At 44.9% G+C, this 24,277-nt stretch overlaps 1 protein-coding gene across 3 annotated transcripts in view; it reads left to right on the forward strand.

The window, feature by feature from the left end:
* The window catches only part of DCLK1 (doublecortin like kinase 1), a 354,970-nt gene that overhangs the window by 42,882 nt on the left and 287,811 nt on the right, over positions 1-24,277 (forward strand). For all 3 annotated transcript variants that reach the window (XM_044286573.1, XM_044286571.1, XM_044286572.1), the window contains exon 3: positions 8,186-8,532. In XM_044286573.1, coding sequence (XP_044142508.1) covers positions 8,186-8,532 — 347 coding nt within the window. The remainder of the gene's footprint in view (positions 1-8,185; positions 8,533-24,277) is intronic.

Raw genomic sequence — 24,277 nt, forward strand, 5'->3', positions numbered from 1 at the left:
TCATAGCTGCATTTTATGAAATGTATTAAAGCCTCAAGACACCTGCAAACCATAGGAGATCACTGGTGGTCTAGATTGGATTTCATAGAATGAGGGGGTGGGGGTCATAAGGGGGACATTAAAATTCATATGTACTGCAAACCTGACCACTGATGACATTTCACTTCAGAGGGCTTATAGGAGGTGCGCTAATAATGGACATCGCACTTACGTAGTGCAGCGGCCTACAGCGGCCAGCCACGGGTACCATTGATCAGTCTAGGCACACGGTTCTATGCAGATTACTCAGTCACATCTATTACGTTAGAACAGACATCTTTTGTTCTAGAAGCCGATATGAGCCATGAGTCTACTAGCGGGATTTTTATTCAACCATTTTCATTTGAAGTGGCAATTACCAATGTAGCAGAGCTCAATTAGTCATTTAACCCTTTGATCCTGCATGATAATAATTCTTTGAATAAGGATAATGCAGCCTTTGCGTTCTTTGATAACACAATGAACCATGCTGTTTGACAAACCCACTTCTTCTTCATCTGCCAAACTTTTAGTTTTAGTATTAGTAATGACATTATTGTGCTGTATACAATGACTTTTTTTTGTTTTCCTCCATCATGAAATTTTTGCTAGTGTCACATACGTTTTCACTTACCTGTACAATGCTGGCCTGACATTCTTTAACGTTACATAGTTCAGACCATTTGCAGGGGCGTAACTTGCAGCCCCTGAGTACAAATGCAAAATTTGTAGCCAAGTCCCTCGCCTGCCATCGGCCATTTATAATATATAATACTGGTGTCTCCTGATTGAGGGGCCTTTGGACTGTCTTAGGTACCAGGGCCTAGATGCAACTACTACTTCTGCACCTCCTATAGCTATACCCATGGCTAGTCACCTCCTTATCCAGCATTCTTCAGTTGTAAATTAAATACTGTTAAAGGGGTTCTGCAGATTGTTTAAACTGATGATCTATCCTCTGGATAGATCATCAGCTTCTGATCGGCGGGGGTCCAACACCCGGGACCCTCGCCGATCAGGTGTTTGAGAAGGCAGTGGCGCTATAGCAGCGTCGCAGCCTTCTCACTGTTTACCGCTGGCTCAGTGACGTCACGACTAGTATTGACTGGCCTGGGCGCGGCTAAGCGCCATTCACTTGAACCCCCGCCGATCAGCTGTTTGAGAAGGCAGTGGTGCTCCTGTGAGCTCTGCAGCCTTCTCTCAGCTTTTCCTAGGCCAGTGACAACACATTCCTTGAACATGTGGCCTAGGAGAAGCCCAGTCCTTTTCAAGTGAATGCGGATGAGCTGCAATACCAAGAACAACCGCTATACAACGTACGGTGCTGTGCTTGGTAAGCTGCAAAAAAACAGGAGCACCAAACAGCTGATCGGCATGGGTCCCAGGTGCCAAAATCTTGGAAAACCCTTTTAACTACTGGATCTCACCTAGTTTTCATGTGCCTTCATGACATCCATTAGACATAAATGAGCACTGCTATCATAAGTAGGTTCAGATCATCTGTTATCACTAATTTGTATGTAATTTTCATTAAATATAATGAATCAGATTTTCCTCATTCTGTCTACACTAATATACTTAAAGGGGTTGTCCGGGCTTTTACTATTGATGACCAGTCTGGAGTTTACATTGTAGGTTATTTTCCATTGGCTCTGCAGTCCTTGACCTTCATGTTCTTGACCTGAACCATGAGCCGGTAAAAGTGATTGTACCAGATGCTGAGAATGTGCAGTAAACTAGAAATCCTCCAGATCTCGTCTGCATTATTTTACTAAATTAGACCAAATTAGCTTGCAGCCGTATTTTGTGTTTAAATAACTGGAAAATGATTGAGCTTCTGTGCACGGCGGTGGAGATGATGTGAAGCATGGGAAGATTGTTTCTACTTATGTAATATGAAACGGAGTATAGCAGTTTGTTAGAATACCAGAAGGTCTAGAGGGATTGTTCCATCTCAGACATGCGTGGCATATCCACAGGTTATATCACGAATGTCTAATAGATATGGATCCCACCCTACTTGGAGAACAGGTCGATTGACTGTAATTACCATAGACTTCAATAAAATGAACTGTTCACAGTCTGCGACTGTAGTATGGCTGTCAATAGGTAGGGATCCTAGAGTTTAATATGGTCTTTCTCCCTTTTTTTACCATATAGTTAAAGGGACACTTCCATCAAAAAGGGGTATTTTGTGTATACGCAATATTCATAGAACACACAAAAACATTTTCAAATTTTTGGCTGTTTTTCTTTTTCATTTCGGCAGTACTGTGCCATTCAAAAATCTACACAATATATTATCCTTCTGTCAGCACAAATTATAAGAACTTCTATATACCGTAGATAGGTAATTTATTGTCAGTTTACCACTGGTCTGATGGGAAGATGTTATCTAAATGGTAATCCTCATGATAATAGTAGGTGTAGAGTTGGGATGATTGACAGCTCTATTGTTTTCTATATAGGCCTAGTAGAAGAGCCCACAGAAGAGTGGTGCACTGATCAGTGTAATGTGTGATACTCAAATTGAGTCCCTACAGGTGGGCCCCATCTGGTTGGAGTGAATGGTCTGACTGATTAAGTGATGTAAGCGAGGCTGATTGCCATGCTAAAAGTCCAAACAAATAGGAGGTTAAAGAGCCAGGCAGTAAGTAGAATACATGGAGTGTAAAGCAGAAGGATTGTTGACATATAGGTTGCTGATATATGATTAAAAAACATAATTTTAAATGGGATTTCTGTTTAATAAACCCTTCAAAGGAGTTCTCCAGGCTCCTTGTATTGATGACCTATCCTCAGGATAGATCATCAATATCCAATCTGCGGGGGTCTGACACCTGGGACCCCACCAGTCAGCTCTTCCCTGTGCTAGAACTACCATTTTGAACAAAGTCCGAAGCAAAGCTCTATTCGAAGGGTGGTCATACTGGGTTACTGCAGCTCAGACCCCCACCAATCAGATATTGACGATCTATCCTGTGGGTCCTACCTCTGGAAACCACATTTACGTGTATCTCTAGAACAGTCCCTAAAGTGAATGAGACTGCACCGCACATGTGCGTCCTCCCTCCATTCATTTCTGCGGGAGTTCTGAAAATAGATGAGCACTGGCTGAGCTACTTCCAGCAGTCCCTTTGAAGTGAATTAAGTGGTGGCTGTGCTTGCGCGGTGCACCCTACACTCATTTCTATGGGACGTACGAAAATATCTGAGCGTTCTTGCTTGGCTATTTTTGGAACCCTGATAGAAGTGAATGAAGGGCATGCCGCACTCTCGTTCACTTTCGGGGCCCAGTTCTAGAGATAGGTGCAGGTCCTAGAGGTGACATATCCTGGTGATGTGTTACCAGTGTGTGAGGTGGGACAACCCCTTTAAAGTGTCACTGAACTCTGACAAAACGTTTTTGGTATGTCATACAGACATGTCAAAGGTTTTGATCAGTGGGGATCTGAGGTCCCCATGGTTGGCTAGAACGTGGAGTGAGAAATGCTCACATATTGCTCTCTCTCTCTGCTTCCTGTAGTGCAACCTCCGTCACTGCAGCTGTTGTGAAACTACAACTCCCAGCATGCTTCAGTCAATTCTTTGGGAGTTCTGAGGACAGCCAAGCAATTGCGCATGCCGGGAGTCGTAGTTTCACCACAGCTGGAGTTCTGAAGGTTGCTGACCCCTGTTGTAGTGGATAGAACCAAGAAAGGTCCATAGACTTTCTTTTGAGCCCAACTTCTCCAGCGAGGAGACTGCACTCTTTGAGCGCTTCCCTCTCCTCATTCCAGTGATCGGTGGGGGTCTCAACACCCCCCCCCCCCCCAACAATAACAACCTTTGATATGTCACTATGACATGTCAAAAGGTTTTTCACAGTTCTGCACAGACACGTCTTTTTCATCAACAGGAGCCTGGCTGTTGGTCACCGCCATATTTCCACAGCCATACCAGCCGAGAGTTTCCTCAGTGAGAGGCACAGTACTTAGGATCAGGGTCGCCAACCAGAATTTTTCTTTTTTCTGGACAACTTATCCTAAAATTGCGGACTGCCAACATTTTTTTTACTGACAAATAGGAAAACCATAATGAATGATAAAGATTAGAAGTAATACATATCTATGGCTCCATATACTGATAGGAACTCATTACCAGCATTTACTGTGAGCTGTAAAATGATGATAATTACCACCACAATAATGTAGACAAGTGCCATCAACCTCAAAAGAAAAATTACGGACACATCTATTTTTTTCACGGACACAGCAAAAATGTCACCTTATTTTTACGGACTGTCTAGAAATTTCTGGACAGTTGGCAACCCTGCTTAGGATGTTACAAGCAGTCCACCTACAATGGCCAATGCATCCAAACTGGTAATAGTAGTGTCTACTGTAGGCTCACTAAACTTGCATGCAGGTATATCAATGGGGCTACCTGCTACACGGTATAGTGCCAATCATCTCCACAGCTTCTCCCTAGGCTGAGTTCACATCAGCGTTCAGCCTTTCCTTTCTTCTGCCCGGTTTATAGGAGCAGAAGAACGGAAACGACGGATTCAGCACATACCGTAACTGAGCCGAACGGAGCCTATGGGCCCCATAGACCATAATGGGGTCAGTTAGGTTTCCGCTCAGAGGAAGATTTTTGAAGCGGAGACAAAAGACCCAAGTAGAGAAGCGCAATACTAACAAAGAACAGTAACAACTGGCACAATAATATAACTATAAATGGCTCCATCTCACAGCGAGGAAGGAATATGATAACAAAGCACACGTTGTTGGAACATACATCAGCGGTAACACAGTAATGGTCTCAAGGCTGTTGTGAGGGATCTCCCCACACATTACATACGGCCCAGCACTGCGGTCAGCTCAGCGGCTCATATTATAGATTTAGTGCAGGTTTTAAGAAAAATCTGGAGTCTCCCTTTCTCTCTCATGCATTCTGCAGGAAGAAGTGAACATGGCAACCATAGGCTAGTTTGGGAGGGGTACAATTCTTATTATTTTTTATTCTGGTTTGGACAACCACATTTCATAGTCTTACAGCAGGCAGATGAGGTACAGTATCTATTTTTATTTCCTAAGAAAAATATACTCAAGGGTATGCCAAACTGAATGCAAATGTATGCCGATGCATTTCAGTATGATTGCTTTTGACATTGTAAACATTTTTTTTCTTGAATAACATTGTAGGCTATACATGTTTAGAAACCGAATCCAGATGTTAAACTTAAAGGGGTTGTCTCACTTCAGCAAATGGCATTTATTATGTAGAAGAAGTTAATACAAGGCACTTACTAATGTATTGTTATTATCCATATTGCCTCCTTTCATGGATGGATGCATTTATTCCGCTCATTATATACTGCTCGTTTCCATGGTTACGACCACCCTGCAATCCATCAGTGATGACCGTGCTTGCACACTATAGGAAAAATGGCCAGCCTCTCTGGTGGCCGGGTCTATGGAACCGCACATAGGCTGGTGCTTTTTCCTATAGTGTGCAAGCACGACCATCACTGATGGATTGCAGGGTGGTCATAACCATGGAAACAAGCAGTGTATAATGTGATGGAAAAATGAATCCAGACAGCAAAGGAAGCAATATGGACAATCCCAATACATTAGTAAGTGCCTTGTATTAACTTCCTCTACATAATAAATACTATTTGCTGAAGTGAGACAACCCCTTTAAGTTGTTTACCTATGTTTTCTTCTGGCATATTTTTGGTTAACAGAAACCAGAATGTGTATGCATCTTTTTTTCTTAACTACAACAAGTATATTTCTCCATAGTGCCATAGAGCCGAACCCTAGATATTAGCTTAGATGGCACTTATCACTGTCAACACTTTGCAAAATCTTTTCAAGCTTTTGTGTTTTTTTTTTGGTATGTTTCGCTCTAGACCAGGGATCAGCAGCAACCTCCGACACTCCAGCTGTTCTGAAACTACAACTCCCAGAATCCTCTTTTCACGTCTATGGGATTTGCAAGAACTGCCGAGTAAGTGTGCATGCTGGGAGTTGTAGTTTTACAGCAGCTGGAGTGCCGAAGGTTGCTGATCCCTGCTCTAGAATGACATTTCTATTATACCAGGTGGATGTAAATCTGCCTGTTGTGGAATAATTGATGCCAATCTTCTTCTGCAAAAAGCCATCTCCATGCTGGATACACTAGGCACAGCTGTGTGCGGCAGGAAGAGAAATGGTGGTTAACGTTGTCTTCAATAAATCTGTCTGCAACTGATCGTAAATTTTCTTTAACGAGGGTACGGCTCTGTTCACAGTATTGTAAAATAACGAATTACAAGGCAAATAAAACAAGGATTCTGCTTCTAGAATGTAAGTGCCCTTTTACACGGGCCGATGACTGGCCAGACATGCTCTCATCCTGACCATTGCAGAAGAGCAAATTCTCATTGGATGATCGCAGTTTTTTATGCAGCACATCTCCCTGGGCTACTGAGGTAATGTACAGTGTATGAGGGGAGAGGGCACAAATGATCGCATTAATAATTGCTTGTTCATTACCCCACCCCCACCCCTACTATCGTAAAGTTAAAAGGAAAGTAATGACTAGGACCGATCGTCTTGCCTATCATCGATCGTTCTCATTATGGACAGAAGATCTGCCTGTGTAAGAGAATAATTTGTGTCCTATACTATGTATAAAGCAATGCTGTGTACCCTGTAGTCTGTATACCATAATGCTGCCTAGCGCCCTCTTGTTTCATGAATTGGATTTTGGATTGTCACAGTCCTGCCCTATTAAAGGGGTTTTCTGACATTTTTGATAGGTCATCTGGATCTGATCAGTGGGGGTTCAACATTTGGGAACCCCCGCTGATCAGCTGATTGAGAAGGCACTAGTGGTGGCAGTAGCGCTGTGGCCTTCTCTCTGCTCACCAAGCAAAGTGCCGGGCATTATATAGCCCAATTCACTTTAATGGGGCTGAGCTGTGCCTAGGCCACGTGACCAATGAATGGGATATCACATGGCCCAGGGAAAGCTGCGAGAAGGCCGTGGCACTACTGCAAGTGTTTGTTCCTTCTCAGGGTGTCTGATCAGCGGGGTCTGATCAGATACAGATTAACTTTCCAGAGGATTGATCAGTTCAAAAGTCTTGGAAAACCTTTTAAAGTCAGGAATTAAATGGTTTGTGCCACTCTTGTGACTGGGACTGAGCTACAATACCCGTTGCAGCAATGGACAAGCGTGATGCGGGAAAATGAAAACTCTTCTAATGATGGAAAATCAAATGTTTTATTGGAGAACTACATATAGGGACACCAAAATGTAGAATCTACTATTGCACCTATGCATTCAGTCTCCAGTCTTTGCCAATTGCATGTTATTTATATATATATATGTATAAAGTATAAACAGCTATATACCAGCCAAGTATATAGTGATGAGAAAAAAGTAAGTGAAACTTTGGGAAATGAACAAAGAACACAAGTAAATGGACTGAATGGTTGAAAATGAAGGACATTTGAGTTTTGACCTTAACCCTGTCAAGGTGCTGTAGTATGACTTGAAGATGGCAATGCATGCAAGGAATCCCAGAACGGCAGCACGTTAGCTCAGTGGTTAGCACTGGTGCCTTGCAGCGCTGGGGTCCTAGGTTCGAATCTGACCAAGGACAACATGGATGGAGATTGTATGTTCTCCCCGTGTTTGCGTGGGTTTTCTCCGGTTTCCTCTCACACTCCAAAGACATCCTGATAGGGACCTTAGATTGTGAGCCTTATTGGGGACATAGTGATGCTAATGTCTGTAAAGTGCTGCAGAATATAGTAGCGCTATATAAGTGCAATGGATGAACATATTTGCAGGGAGGAATGGTACAAAAAAAATCCTTCTCAACCTTGTGCAACTACAGAAAGTATTTGGTGGAGGTGATTGCTGCTAAAGGGGGATCTTCAGGTTATTAAATTCAAGGGATCAAGTACTGTTTCTCCATGCATTGTGGATACATACATGAAGTGTACAACCATCTGTACACTGTATTTGTCTATAATCGTGAATTCGGGAACAATCAGACCACATTTTATTAGTAATCAATACAGAAATACAGATTATTCCAAGGGGGTTCACTTAGTTCTTGAAACTGTCTGTATATACTGTATAATTTGTCAGTGCAGCCTTGAAGTAACAGAGATTTTTCTTTCAGGTGAAAGTTATGTTTGTGGATCTATTGAGCCATTTAAAAAACTGGAGTACACAAAGAATGTCAACCCTAACTGGTCTGTGAATGTGAAGACAACTGCTAGCCCCCGTTCAGTGCAACCTCTGGCCACTCCAAAGCCTAGCACCTCAGATGGAAGAGAGGGCAAAGATTTCATAAGGCCAAAGCTCGTCACAATCATCAGGAGCGGCGTGAAACCACGTAAAGCCGTCCGCATTCTCCTGAACAAGAAAACAGCCCATTCATTTGACCAAGTGCTCACTGATATAACTGACGCCATAAAACTGGATTCTGGGGTGGTGAAGCGTCTCTATACACTGGATGGAAAACAGGTATGCCATGAAACTGAAAGTCTGTTAGTATAAGGCTACTTCTTTCACATCGGCAGCACATCTCTCCGGCAGGCTGTTCCGGCATGGAATGTCGTTAATATTTGCCGGGTTGTGGGCTGATATCTGCTGGACACCATTATAGTCAATGGGGCAGGTGGGCATTCCAGTAACATCCAGCAATGCCAGGTCCAGCGAAATCTGCCAGAACAGCCTGCTGGAAAACTGTGTTGCTAATGGGAAAGTAGCCTAAGATTAAGCAAGCCATCGACTAGTGTGGTCACCATGACTTCTGGCTCTAGATTTATCCCTTGTTATGCCAGTTATTGTTATTGGAACAAATGAATAGTTCCTCTTGCTATAAGGATGATGAGAGTCTCTAATTTGGAAACTTCCTTCATTAATGAACCATGTTATTCTGTCCTCCAAACGAGCATATGGCTGACAACTATCTAAGGTGGTCACCTTAATATTAACTAGTGAGGGAGTCACTACCTGGGTATCAGACGTGTCAGGAACCATGGGGTCTAGAACCACCACTGCCAAAGGTGCTATTAGATATGGATGATGAAGGTGGAGAGAAATAATTTCACTTTGTAGCAGATAGGGTTAGACTAGGGGTAAATGCACACGATCAGGATTGTGTGTGGATTTTCCATGCGGATTTGCGTGAAGAAAATCTGCACCGTAGGTCATGTACATTGTATTCTATGAGAATGTAAAATTCTCATGCATACGATGCAGATCTTCTCCGTGCTGATTTTGACCTACAGTGTGGATTTTTAAATCCACAGCATGTCAATTTGTTTTACTTTTCCTGACCGGATTTTCTCCATTCACTTTAATAGGGAGAGTAAAATCCGCATGCAGAAAATCCAGATCAAATTTGCCTGCCAATCCGCACCAATTGATGCCGATTGACCGCACGGATTTACCTGTGGACACCTTCGGTTTTCAGTGCAGATGTAAATCCTGAACGTGTGCATTTACCCTCAAGGTCCCTTTACATGAGGCGATTATCGTGTAAATTATCGAGTGAAACTGCACGATTACTGAGCAGTGTAAAAGCAATGACAATCGGTAGATTTCTCGTTGGTTTGATCGTCTCTGTGGGCACAAAAATCATTGTTGGACATTAACAATTTCATACGTGTAAACAGGAATCGTTCACAATTACACTTATATTTGTCTAAATGCAACTGTCTGCTTTACAAACGATGGAATATGTGATCGAAATTAAGATTTTGTGAACGATAATGGGCGCGTCTAAAGGGTCATTGTTGAAACGTTCCCTACACCAAGAAGGGACCTCTGGCGGCAGTTTATCTCCCAGGAGAAGCAAAAGGATCGGACGTTAAGTCAATGCACTCAATCCTTCTCTCCTCTGACATAATTTGTCGGGGAAGAGATGGCACCTTCCTATATACCTTAGATTGTCGGGTTCACTGACCATACTGAAATGTGTGAGGGCCTTCACTTGGGCCAAGAAAGAGATAGTAAAGACTTCAATGGTTATCATTTTCTGAAACCATTGTCTGCCGATGGCTGTCATTTTGGGGAGGGTCTCCATTCTATTTTGCTTTGGGGCCCCAGTGGTTAGACCCATTGTGCCCATTTATTACCACAGATCAGTGGTCTAGACTTCTTCCGTTACTCAGGTTGGTGCACAACAAAAAGCAGTAGTTAACTTCTAGTTGTTCGGAGATTTTCATCTTGATAAACAGTACTTTCCTTCACTTATATACCTGGAATGTATATCTTGACCTCCTGCTTTTAAGATGCATTTGGTGGTTGCACTAAGGCACTAAAAACCAAATACCCATTCATTTGTAGATGGGAAATTGTGGAGCTGACAAGAACCATTATGACGTTCATGTAAAAGTGTCAAATGACTGCAGTGAACGACGCGATGGTTGTCAAGGAAATGGTTGGGTTCTAGACTTTTCATTGATGGCTGCAGCCACATCTTGTGCATTAGCATACGACATATATATTTGATGAGCCTTGTGGAGAGTGAGCTGCTCCATCAGTAATTATTCAGTGATCACTTATTCACAGAGTACAATATAACGAGCACAGCGTAGAAGAGAGACAAAGACTAAATAAGAAAGGAAAACCATCCTGATAGAAGATACGCTAAGGATTGGGTGGTTCATCAGAAATCGAGATTTGGGTCCTGAGGAGCACTTACTATATTTTCTGTGGTTTACAAAGTCTAGCAGAGCATGTTTGCATCATGGGGTATTTTCAGATATCAACTACTGTAGTATAGGAAGTATGTGGGATATTCACTTGAGTGGGACAAAGCTGTTAAAGTATGACCATGTGCTGTATGAAGCAGGATCGGGTGAAGATAGTGCATGCAGTTTTAGAAGCCAATATCTGGAGTGGATCATAAAAGCAGAGAAAGTATAAAAGACAGATACGACTTCTGGAAACCTGACTGTGTGGTCGTACCCTAAGTGCCGCAGCACCTTCAAACAGCTGATCGGCAGAGGTGCCGAGAGTCAGACCTCCATCAATCTAATCTTGAGTCCTATCCTAAGGATAGGCCATGGATTTTAAAATCCCGAATAAGCCTCTAAACATTAAAGGGTTTGTCCAGTTAAAAAATATCTATATATTTATCTCAATTATCCAGACTGCTCCGATCTGAAGATATCCGCTCTGGTCCTGACATCTTCTCTTCTGGCTTGTGCTTGACACAGGACAGTGTTTCCTGCGTTGACACGTCACCAGGAAGGAGGCTGTTGACTGGCTCATTTCAAAAGCTCAGTCAACCCCATTCTTGGTCTGTGCATCGGCCACCATGGAGAAGTGGACTGGCTTAGTTATTCCCTTAATATACAGCACTGATGACGTGCCAGTCCTGTGCCCAGCAGAACCTTAAAGTGGGTGTGCTTGGACCAGAGCAAATGTCACCATTTTGGGGCACTTCAGATAATTAAAGGGATTCTGTCACCTCCCCTAACCCAAAAAACGATTTTAAAGCAGCCATGAAGCACAGCTTACCTGGATTAGGCTGTGCTCTTTGATCTTGTAATCCGTCCAGCAGTTACTGCAAAAAACGACTTTTATTGATATGTAAATGAGTCCTGAATGTGCCCAGAGGGGCGTTTTGTTCCTCTTAGAGAGCCCAGTACCGCCCCTCTTACAGTGCCCAGCCCGCCTTCCTTGTACTGTCTAACCGCCCCCAGCCTGCCACAGCCTCCCCTCCCTCTCCTCCCCCTCCCTCACGCCGAACGAAGTCTCGCACAGGCGCAGTACCCACAGTATCCCCTATCCACAGGATAGGGAATAACTAGTTGATCGCTGGGGGTCTGACCACTGGGACCCCCGTGATCACGACTCGTCTTTCTGCAGTGCTCCCATAGAGAATGATTGGGACGGTAGTGCACATGCATGGCCTGCTACTCAATCAGAACAGGGGAACTTGACGCCCTTTCTTGTCAATCGCTTTACATGTATTGCAAATTATAAAACATGCTGTTTTACCACATTTAATTTCATTTTTTTTTAACTGGACAACCCCTTTAGTGGTCTGGCCTTAAGTAGGCCATAACTGTTTGATTCAGCCCTCGGGTATGGATGGAGTGATCTACATGTTTTCACAATTCTTCATTTACAAATAGCAAGTTAAACGGGTTGTATTTTTTTTCTAAAGGCTATAAAGATATTAACATAATACAAAGAATTTACACTCACCATCCCAAGCCTCCTCTGTTCCAGAGCTGCTGTAATACTCCCTGCCGCTGCAGCCACTACGTCATGTCTTGGCTGCAGCAGTGCAATGTGTGTACATCCCACATGACCGCTGCAGCAAGTCAGTAGCCTCAGTAGTATACGGCAGGAGACCACTGAGGTCGATGATTGGCTGGAACGGTCACATATGGTATACCTGCACATCTCTGCTGCAGTCACAAAACCAAAGCCTGCTGGTAAGAAAAGAGTGATGGTTGTGGAGTGAATGGGTTTGGTTTCAGAATGGTGAAGGATTTAGGAAAACTAGAGGAATGGTCAAAAATCTGGCAACTAAAATGTAATGTTGATAAGTGCAAGATAATGCACCTGGGGCGTAAAAACCCAAGAGCAGAATATACAATCAGTGATACAGTCCTAACCTCAGTATCTGAGGAAAGGCATTTAGGGATCATTATTTCAGAAGACATAAAGGTAGGCAGACAATGTCATAGAGCAGCAGGAAATGCTAGCAGAATGCTTGGGTGTATAGGGAGAGGCATTACCAGTAGACAGAGGGAGGTGCTCATGCCGCTGTACAGATCACTGGTGAGACCTCATTTGGAGTATTGTGCTCAGTACTGGAGACCATATCTCCAGAAGGATATTGATACTTTGGAGAGAGTTCAGAGAAGAGCTTCTAAACTGGTACATGGATTGCAGGATAAAACTTACCAGGAAAGATTAAAGGACCTTAACATGTATAGCTTGGAAGAAAGACGAGACAGAGGGGATATGATAGAAACTTTAAAATACATAAAGGGAATCAACAAGGTAAAAGAGGAGAGAATATTTAAAAGAAGAAAAACTGCTACAAGAGGACATAGTTTTAAATTAGAGGGGCAAAGGTTTAATAGTAATATCAGGAAGTATTACTTTACTGAGAGAGTAGTGGATGCATGGAATAGCCTTCCTGCCAATACAGTGAAGGAGTTTAAGCATGCATGGGATAGGCATAAGGCCATCCTTCATATAAGATAGGGCCAGGGGCTATCCATAGTATTCAGTATATTGGGCAGACTAGATGGGCCAAATGGTTCTTATCTGCCGACACATTCTATGTTTCTATACATTTTTTTCCTTAATGTAATAATTTTACTGCCTTTGAAAAAATCTACTTGGACAACCCCTTTAACTGTCCTTTGGTTTCAGCCAGCTTCCATGGCAATAAAAGACAACCCTGTCATACACTATACACCAGTGGTAGACTTGGGTATGCTATCACACAAAGAAATAAAACTGATATCAAGTATTCTTCCTTGTGCTGCTTATATTGGAGCAACATGATTTTTTGTATTATTGGAAAATGTGCCTTTTGTCCACTGAAGAGTTCTGTGAATATCCGGGTATATTGTAGAGCCGATACCATACCTGGACTGCTGACAGTCCATCAACAGAACGTCTTGACGTTACATAGAACCTATGACTGGACACTGTACATACCAACTAGGACGTGAAACCAAAAGTCTAACTAGCCATAAAAAGACGCTAAGGCCCCTTTCACACGGGCGAGTTTTCCGTGCGGGTGCGATCCGTGCGGCGAACTAAATCCTGACCCATTCATTTCTATGGGGCTGTGCACATGAGCGATGTTTTTAACGCATCACTTGTGCGTTCAGTGCAAATCACAGCATGCTCTGTATTTTCCGATTTTGACGTGACGCAGGCCCCATAGAAGTGAATGGGGTGTGTGAAAATCGGATGGCATCCGCAAGCAAGTACGGATGCCGTGCGATTTGCACGCATGGTTGCTAGGAGACCATCGGGATGGAGACCCGATCATTATTATTTTCCCTTATAACATGGTTATAAGGGAAAATAATAGCATTCTGAATACAGAATGCATAGTAAACCAGCGCTAGAGGGGTTAAAAAAAAATTAAAAAAAATTTAACTCACCTTAGTCCACTTGCTCGCGAAGCTGGCATCTCCTTGTGTCTCCGCTGCTGATGAACAGGACCTGGGGTGAGCTACTCCATTAAATAGAGCTTAAGGACCTTCGATGACGTCACTCCGGTCATCACATGATCTTTTACCATGGTGAATCACCATGGTAAAAGATCATGTGACGTACCATGTGATGACCGGAGTGACGTCATCGAAGGTCCTTAACCTGTATTTAATGGAGCAGCTCACCCCAGGTCCTGTTCATCAGCAGAGGAGACACAAGGAGATGCCGGGCTTCGCGAGCAAGTGGACTAAGGTGAGTTAAATAATTTTTTATTTTTTTTAACCCCTCTAGCGCTGGTTTACTATGCATTCTGTATTCAGAATGCTATTATTTTCCCTTATAACCATGTTATAAGGGAAAATAATACAATCTTCAGAACATCAATCCCAAGCCCGAACTTCTATGAAGAAGTTCGGGTTTGGGTACCAAACATGCGCGATTTTTCTCACGCGAGTGCAACGCATGACAATGTTTAGCCGGGCCAAAAAAATGACGCCCGTGTGAAAGGGGCCTAAGGGGAACATACTTAAAATCAGATATGTCAGTTTTGTGGCTTAAAAAAGTTGCAAGTCATGGCGGTTGTGCTGTTTTCTGTGATATTTGGTGTTCCTCCCACTTTTCACAGTGGTCACGAAAAGCGAGATTAGACCTGGATTATGGCTCATTTTACTATGTGTAACTTTAGAAAAAGTTGCAACTCCCTGGTCTACTTTTAGGCCTATTGTAGGCGCTCTGTGGCCGTATTTGTGGATCCGCAATACACGGGCATCGTTCCGTGTGCATTCTGCATCACAGATGCGGACCCATTCACTTCAATGGGTGCGCAAATCCGGAGATGCGGAATGGTGCGGATCGGAACCCTACGGAACCACTACGGAGTGCTTCCGTGGGGTTTCGTCCCGTACTTCTGTTCCGCAAAAAGATAGAACATGTCCTATCTTTTTGCAGAACTGGCGGATGGCGGACCCATCAAAGTGATTGGGTCCGCGATCCGCTGTGGCTGCCCCACGGTGGGTGTTTGTGCAAAAGGCCTTACACATATAGGCTGTAAACCACATGGCACTCACGCCAGATATATTATTAAAGGGCACCAGTTCATAAATTTGGTGCTGACACACACAGCAAAGCCAGACTCAAAACTGACACAAAAACAACCTTAAATAATAAATGTCCCCCTAAATGTGTGTTTAGTGAAACATGTTAAGCTCAACATACACATTTGATCGACGTCACCTGAACCTGCTGATGTAAGATTAGTCCAATCATCTAGGGCAGTGATGGCTAACCTCCAGCACTTCAGCTGTGGTGAAACTACGACACCCAGCATGCTCCATTCATTTCTATGGAGTTCTGAAAACAGCCAAGCAAGTGTACATCTTGGGCGTTGTAGTTTTACCACAGCCGGAGGTTAGCCATCACAGATCTAGGGTGTGTTGAGCTTCCTGACTTCCCCTGACAGCAGATCTGGAGGGAGATAAGGATGGGGTAAGCTGGATTTCAATTGCCTGATCCTTTTGTTCTTGAGGAGCCGCTGCCCGGAGACCCTGGTAACAGCCTTCTTCCTCCCCATTCACTACACATGCATGCTCTGCCGAGCCCGGCATGTTTTTGCACAAGAGGATTGGGGGGGCTGTCAACCTTTTGAGCATTCGGCCGACAGTTCTCTTGTGTGTGGACGGCTTTAGCGAACGTCCCGTCTCCACATGAACGCCGCACACCCTGAACTCATTAGTCTGAGGCTGGTTCCTCCTTCATACAATGCTTTTCTAAGCTTTAGTGGGAGATTAGCTGATTAATAAGAATAATAAAGAGGATCAAAGCATAAACCGCCCAGTGTCTGCTCTTAATGCGATTACAGTCCCTGATAAATGACACAAGGCCTGTCACAAAAGAATAAAAAAGCCCTCTGTATTCTATCATGGTGATAATGTGCAGATATAGGAACGGGTACCCTGAGGCATAAAATGTGGGTTAAAGGGGTTCTGTCACTTCAGCAAGTGACATTTATTTCATGTAGAGAAAGTTAATACAAACCAATTACTAATGTAATGTGATTGTCCATATTGCCTCCTTTGCTGGCTGGATTAATTTTTCTATTACATCATACACTGCTCGTTTCTATGGTTACGACCACCCTGCAATCCAGCAGCAGTGGTTGTGTTTGCTGGAAAAAGTGCCGGCCTCTCTGGTGGCCGGGACCATGGGAGCACTCATAGGCTGGTGCTTTTTTTCTATAGTGTGCAAGCTTGACCCCCACTGATGGACTGCAGGGTGGTCGTAACCGTGAAAACGAGCAGTGTATAATGTGATGAAAAATAAAAATGATAAATGAATCCAGCCAGGAAAGGGAGCAATATGGACAATAACAATACATTAGTAAGTGCCTGGTATTAACTTTCTCTACATGATAACTGCCATTTGCTGAAGTGAGACAACCCCTTTGAGTTAAAGGGCGCTTTACATTGGCCAATGATTGGGGCAATTATTGGGAAAGAGCGCTCCTTTCTAAAGGTGCTGATGATCCTCTGATGAACGAGCAAATACTATTTAGCTTTTTTGCCTCCCCTAGCAACATCCACAGCATAGCCCCGCGAGACCCCCACTAGCTATGCCCCGAGGTTTAGTGTGATATTATTCAAAGAGATTCATCAAAGGGGTTGTTCGGGCTTTTACTATTATTGACCTATCCTCAGGAAAGGTCATCAATATCAGATCTGCGGGGGTCTCTCTTCCTGTCTATGGCAAAGACCATGGACCGCAGCAGCGGACAGGAAGAGCGAAGGTAGACGGCACATGCGCACTGCGCGCACCATCTCCTTATACAGCTGATGGGTGGGGGTGCCTGGTGCCAGACCCCCACCGATCTCCTATTGTTGACCTATCCTGAGGATAGGTCATCAATAATAAAAGCCCGGAGAACCCCTTCAAAGGGAAAAATTATCTCTGTCGTTCATGTAGTTTGAAGAAGGTCATTACCCCTTCGGTTTATATATAGTATTTGTAGTTGGGGTACTGGATTAGACAGACACGTTAATGTTGTATTTCACCCGTCATCTGATTGTATATTTTTCTGACATATTAAATGAATGCAGGACATTGCACCGTACAGAGGGCTTTGCTGGGTTCTCTGGAGCTTTTACTAAGCTGGTTTGCAAAGCTCACTTGGCATATATAGTCATTACTTGTCCGTTTCCTAATCCCATTTGATCCTCCAAGAACACTCCCGTCAATCTTATTGTATTGGGCTCATTCAGTGGGAATGGACTAGATAAATGGGCGTCAATTATATTATTAATGATAGGGACACTTGCTATACAAAGGCACGCTGCAATACCTCCAGCTCAGCACAGTACGTAACATCACCTTTAATATTTAGGAGCTTCATGTTATCACAAAGCGGCATGCTATGTATGGTCATATGGTATACGCCCGTATGAAGGACATGTCACCTGCCAAAACTCAGTTGACATAGTGTAGTGCCAACAGCATTACGTATGGCTCCCGAAGGAAGAGAAGTGTGACAATTTGCAGGTATTTCTAGAAATTGTGATCATGCCTATGGTAAATTTAATATATCAAGACCAATGTAGTAGAAAAGTGGGGAATTTATCATATCAGAAGTCAGTTTTGCGTGAATTTTCGTTGGTGAGCTTTACACCAAATGTTTTAAATGTTGCACATTGGTTGTTAAATTTAAAACATCTGCAAACCTAATACTTTTGTCTAGAATTATCACTCCGGTTTTTACACCGTCTGGAGTTTGTGACTCTTTTTGTAACTTTTTTTAAAAAAAGTTGCAGTGATAAATCTGGACTGAAACTATTAGACATCGCTAACCCTGCCCATTTTCTCACCCACTTTTCAAAGCTGGAGTGAGTGGTGCAAAAATGCAAAACGTTGCACGTTTTTTAGGCTGCTACTGTAATCCCAAAAATTCACTAAAAACTTTGTCAAGCTGCAATACCAAGCACAACCGCTATACGATGTATGGCACTGTGCTTGGTAAGCACCCCGGAGGTCGACGAGATTACCTGAGCTACGGTGAGCACCACAGCTTCCCGAAACACACGATCTGCGGGGGTGCCAGGACTCGGACCCCCACCGAGGTCATCTATATTATTTCTCAGATAACCCCTTTGATGGTTTTAAGGCTATAAAAACGTATTATGCCTCATTCACACAATCAGTGTTCGGTCAGTGATTTCCATCAGCTAGGGCTCGTCCGTGTGCTGCTCGTTGCCGTATTGCGGACCGCATTTGCCGATCCACAATACACGGGCACCGTTCCGTGTGCATTCCGCATCCGGAGGTGCGGAACAGAAGCACGGAACACTACGGAAGCACCATGGAGTGCTTTCTGGAATTCCGTTCTGTGCCTCCGCACCGCAATAAGATAGGACATGCTCTATCTTTTGGCAGAACAGAAGGATCAAGTGAATGGGTCCACGATCCCCATGCGGCTGGGCCACGGTCGGTGCCCGTGCATTGATGACCGCAATTTGCAGTCCACAGCACGGGCTTCACACGGTCTTGGGAACAAGCCCTTATTGTGAGCCAAAACCAGGTGCGGCTCTAAACACAGAACAAGAGCAGATCTTTCCCTTATACCTTATGTCTGTGGAGGCTCCAATCCTGGTTTTGGCTCACAGTCACTGATGGAAATCACTGACCAAACACTGATGTGTGAATGAGGCTTTATTCTCATGAAAGTACCTATAAGAACTGGGAATATACAATACACACTCAGAACTATTTCCATTTTAATAGTATATTATTTGGTCACCATATGTGGAGCCTTCAGTTATTTTTATCAGCCTCGTATATCACATGGCACATGAAGCCAGAAGCAGACATTCACTTCCTATGAAAGCTGCAAAAAATAAATAAATGCCACTTTAGGCAAAATATCCCCCTGCAGAACACGTCTGAGATCACGCACAGTTCTGCAAAGCTTCTTTACAACAGGAGTTACAGCGGCTGTCACTTCTTTATATTTGGCCGTATCTCAGATGATAACGGTAAGTCTTAATATAAAATCACTTTCTCGAGAGCGCTCTCATTTCAAGACAATGATTTCGGAGCATTCTGAAATTGTCATCTGCTCTATGATCGGAAGGAAAGATATTATTAGAAGACCCTGTTTATTCATAGCCATAATTCAAGTTTTGCAAGGAGAAGCCAAACATCATGGTTAGATGCCTCAACGATGCTAGGGGCATACGCACCAAGAGGTAGCCCGTGTGGCCTACAATAAAGGTGGAAGATGAAGGCCCAACTCCCATAGGAAACATAAGCCTGCACAGGACTCCTATTATCCACAGCACCAAACAAGGATGGGAATCAGGGGCAAACACAAGCTGGGGAAATTGCAATCCTGTGTTTTTTGGGCCTTTGTTCTTTATGGATGTAGTTTCTCCAACATAAGATTGTATAACAATCAAGTGTTTGATCCCTCTCCAACCTCTCCATAATTGTATGATCTCTGGCAGTTTTGGACTGGGGTTCCTTGGGCCCACCAGAAGAAATAATAGAATAATTCCCAGGGTTCAACCCCCCCCCCCCCCCATATCATCAATAAAGAAATTAACCCTAGTTATTGTAAGTAAGTTATTGGCCCCAAAGGCAGCTCCAAGTGTTCTTTTTTTTTCTCTTGTACCTTTGGAGCACGCTATGATATCAGAGCCTGGGCCCACCGGGGGATCCTCTGGTACTCTGATGGGTCAGTTTGACACTAATCTCTGTTGTACCTCCTCTAAAGCAATGCATGTGAGTGCCATGGGGACCATGGTGGAAGGGTGCCCGGCGCTTGCAGTGTCACCATCGTAGTGGTTCTACGCAACCGCCTTACTCTATATAGACCTGCAGAGCCTTCATAGAGCTCGTTGCTAGCCGTATAAATCCTAGCCGATCCCAAGTGGACTTTCTTTGGCTGTATCGAACCTACTGTTTAGGGTACGACGGGCCAATCAGATGTCCTAAAAGAGGTCTTCTTATTGTATGTTTTATCTGCCGATAAAGAAAGCTTTTTAGTCCTGCTTTCCTGCCTGGTGAGTAGGGCTGCAGTAAACGAATATTTTTGTAATTGAGTATTCTATCGATTATATTTCTCGATTCATCGAGTAATCTAATAAGAAAAAGCTACTTAAAATAACGTACGTAATTAGGCATGTATAAAGTTATTGGTTTGAAGGGGTTAATGGAAACACCTTGGCATTAGGTATGTATAAAGTTATTGGTTTGGAGGGGTTAATGGAAGCACCTTGGCATGTATAAAGTTATTGGTTTGGAGGGGTTAATGGAAGCACCTTGGCATTAGGCATGTATAAAGTTATTGGTTTGAAGGGGTTAAAGGGAGTTTGTCAGCAGATTTACCCCTTTTTAACAGTTGCCATACCGCTGTAGCCGCAAAACAGATGATTAACACGGTACCTTTATATGCTTTGGTGGACTTTTAAATATGCCAAAAACGAACTTTGATGAGGGCTCGCAAGTGCCCAGGGCGGAGTCCACCGTGTTGGAGCCCAGGCAGCTCTGCCTCTTCAGCTCTTATCCCCGCCCAGCCTCCTCCTCTGCTCGCCTATCTGTTGTCTCTCCCCCTCAGCGAGATCCCGCGCCGACGCGATGACTTGCTTGGTCTGGGCATGCGCATAAGCTACTGCAATGCCGTGTCAGCAATGGGCATGGCAGTGCGCATGCCCCGACCAAGCAAGTCATCGCATCGGCGCGGGATCTCGCTGAGGGGGAGAGACAACAGATAGGCGAGCAGAGGAGGAGGCTGGGCGGGGATAAGAGCTGAAGAGGCAGAGCTGCCTGGGCTCCAACACGGTGGACTCCGCCCTGGGCACTTGCGAGCCCTCATCAAAGTTCGTTTTTGGCATATTTAAAAGTCCACCAAAGCATATAAAGGTACCGTGTTAATCATCTGTTTTGCGGCTACAGCGGTATGGCAACTGTTAAAAAGGGGTAAATCTGCTGACAGACTCCCTTTAATAACTTTATACATGCCTAATGCCAAGGTGCTTCCATTAACCCCTCCAAACCCAATGGGCATGTATAAAGTTATTGGTTTGAAGAGGTTAATGAAAGCACCTTGGAGGTGCCTTCATTAACCCCTCTCTAAACCAATAACTTTATACATGCCAAGGTGGTGCCTGCAGCCTCCATTAACCACTCTCTCTCCATCTGCCTTTCATTTCAATATCTGCCCCCCCAGCCTCTGATCTGCCCCCCCAGCCTCTGATCTGCCTCTCCCCCAGCCTCTGATCTGCCTCCCCCCCAGCCTCTGATCTGCCTCCCCCCCAGCCTCTGATCTGCCCCCCCAGCCTCTGATCTGCCTCCCCCCCAGCCTCTGATCTGCCTCCCCCCCAGCCTCTGATCTGCCTCCCCCCCAGCCTCTGATCTGCCTCCCCCCCAGCCTCTGATCTGCCTCCCCCCAGCCTCTGATCTGCCCCCCCAGCCTCTGATCTGCCCCCCAGCCTCTGATCTGCCTCCCCCCCAGCCTCTGATCTGCCTCCCCCCCCAGCCTCTGATCTGCCTCCCCCCCAGCCTCTGATCTGCCTCCCCCAGCCTCTGATCTGCCCCCCCAGCCTCTGATCTGCCCCCCCCCAGCCTCTGATCTGCCCCCCCAGCCTCTGATCTGCCCCCTCAGCCTCTGATCTGCCTCCCCCCAGCCTCTGATCTGCCTCCCCCCCAGCCTCTGATCTGCCCCCCCCAGCCTCTGATCTGCCCCCCCCAGCCTCTGATCTGCCCCCCCCCCCCAGCCTCTGATCTGCCCCCCCCCCCAGCCTCTGATCTGCCCCCCCCCCCAGCCTCTGATCTGCCCCCTCTGGTAACGCAACCCCCCCCTCTCCCCAGTATTAATCATTGGTGGCAGTGGCCACAGGGTCCCCCTCCTCCCCCCCATCATTGGTGGCAGCCAGGAGTCACGCTACTGAAGTCCTGGCTGCCATGGTATGTTAGTGAGCAGAGAGCAGCGCATTATACTCACGTGCGCTGTGGCCGGCGGTCGCTCCTTCTCATAGGTCTGTGCGGCGCATTGCTAATGCTGTAAGCATTAGCAATCCGCCGCACAGACAGAAGCAGGAGCGACCGGCGGCCACAGCGCACGTGAGTATAATGCGCTGCTCTCTGCTCACTAACATACCATGGCAGCCAGGACTTCAGTAGCGTGACTCCTGGCTGCCATGGTAACCGATCGGAGCCCCAGCATTACACTGCTGGGGCTCCGATCGGAACTGCCACTGCCACCAATGATGGGGGGGAGGAGGGGGATCCTGTGGGATATGGCCGGCACATTCATTGGTGGCGCAGTGGCCACAGTCCCTCCCCTCCTCCTCCTACTCTGTCCTCATTGGTGTTCAGCGGCAGCCGCGCACAGTGGGGAGGGAGAGACTCCCTCCTCCCCCCTCCTCCTCCCTCCGCTGTGCCGGCCGACACGGAAGCGGTGAGTGAGACGCTTAATTTCACTCCCGCTCCGTGATCATGTGATGTAACGATTACTCGATTTAATCGAGTTATTCGAATAATCGTTTCAGCCCTACTGGTGAGTAATAGTTCTTCTTACATACAATCTAGTACAGTAAAAGCTGTCAATCACTGTGTGTGGGCGGGGCAAATAGAACCCAAATGGGGGAGATTTATTAAAACTGGTGGAAAGTTAAACTGGCTAAGTTGTTCATAGCAACCAATCAGATTCCACCTTTCATTTTTGAAAGAAGCTGTGGGTGAAAAATAAAAGGTGGAATCTGATTGGTTGCTATGAACAACTAAGCCAGTTTTCCTTTACACCAATTTTGATAAATCTCCCCCTAAATGCTGGCAGCAGGTGTTTCTCTCCCTCTACCCATGCCCATCTGAAGTAATTTCCTGGATTCTCCCCAAAAAAACTCTCAGGTTATGAGCTGAGCGCTGCGATTGGCCAGCACTCCAGCCTGGGAGAAGGAGACTCCCAGGAGAACAAGAGCAGGCTCCTGCCTGTTGAGCCGAAAATCTGAAGATACCGGAGCCTATACCGGGAGAACGGAGCGGCGCCCAGGGATAATAGTAAGTGCAGGGAGATCCCTGGGCGCCGCTCTACATGTCTGTATACTTAGTTTAGATTTTTTATTGTAGTGAAAGGTCCTCTTTAAGCATTCGAAGCTCGCTTCGCTCAACTCCAGCTAAGGACAGTGATTGGCAGCAGCAGTGGCGTTCTGTATCCTGGCATGCCACTGCTGCTGTTTGTAAACAAACAGCGGCAGGAGAACCTGACCAGCGCAGCACTGGAGAAAGGGGTGAGTATAAGATTTTTTTTAAGCCATTTTAGAGCTATTCTGAGATTTTAAATTATCTCTGAAACTCCTTTAAGGATCTTGTTCTAACATTATGCCTGCACACCCACTCATGCTCTGTTACCAGCTGCTAATGGATTCTAGATTAACATTGGAAGTGTGATTCCCTAGTAAATGGCAGTAATGTGTCAGCGTTTTCTGGGAAGCTAATATTAATTGGTGCTTTTAGCATTTATAATTAGATATCCTGATATTGGGCTTCCTTGTTAAAGGGGTTATGCCAGTGATGGCTAACCTCCGGCACTCCAGCTGTGGTGAAACTAGAACTCCCAGCATGCTCCATTCATTTCTATGGAGTTCTGAGAACAGCCAAGCAAGTGTGCATCTTGGGAGTCGTAGTTTTACCACAGCTGGAGTGCTGGAGGTTAGCCATCACAGGGTTATACCATGATTGATGTTAAATTATAAATTAGACATCATATAGTATATGACAATACATTTCAAACAAAGCTAGAACCAGCCGTGTACCGAACATGGGTCCAGAGATATCCCCGTTCATTGCTACAATTGCTCTGCTAGATTATCTTCAGCCTGGCAACTGAGAAAGCGTGTCCTCTCTGCTGCAACTCTCTCCCTGTAACTGGCACAGCTTCTAACAGAAAACATGGCTGGTGGCAGCTGAAGATTTAAACTGAGCGTGTGCGACCAGGTAGACAAAAGAATTAAAATAAGGAAAACAGCAGGTGGCGCTATACAGATACATTTTATTGAATAGCTCACTGCCTATACTA

This window comes from Bufo gargarizans, chromosome 3, assembly GCF_014858855.1.
Source record: "Bufo gargarizans isolate SCDJY-AF-19 chromosome 3, ASM1485885v1, whole genome shotgun sequence".
Taxonomy (NCBI): domain Eukaryota; kingdom Metazoa; phylum Chordata; class Amphibia; order Anura; family Bufonidae; genus Bufo; species Bufo gargarizans.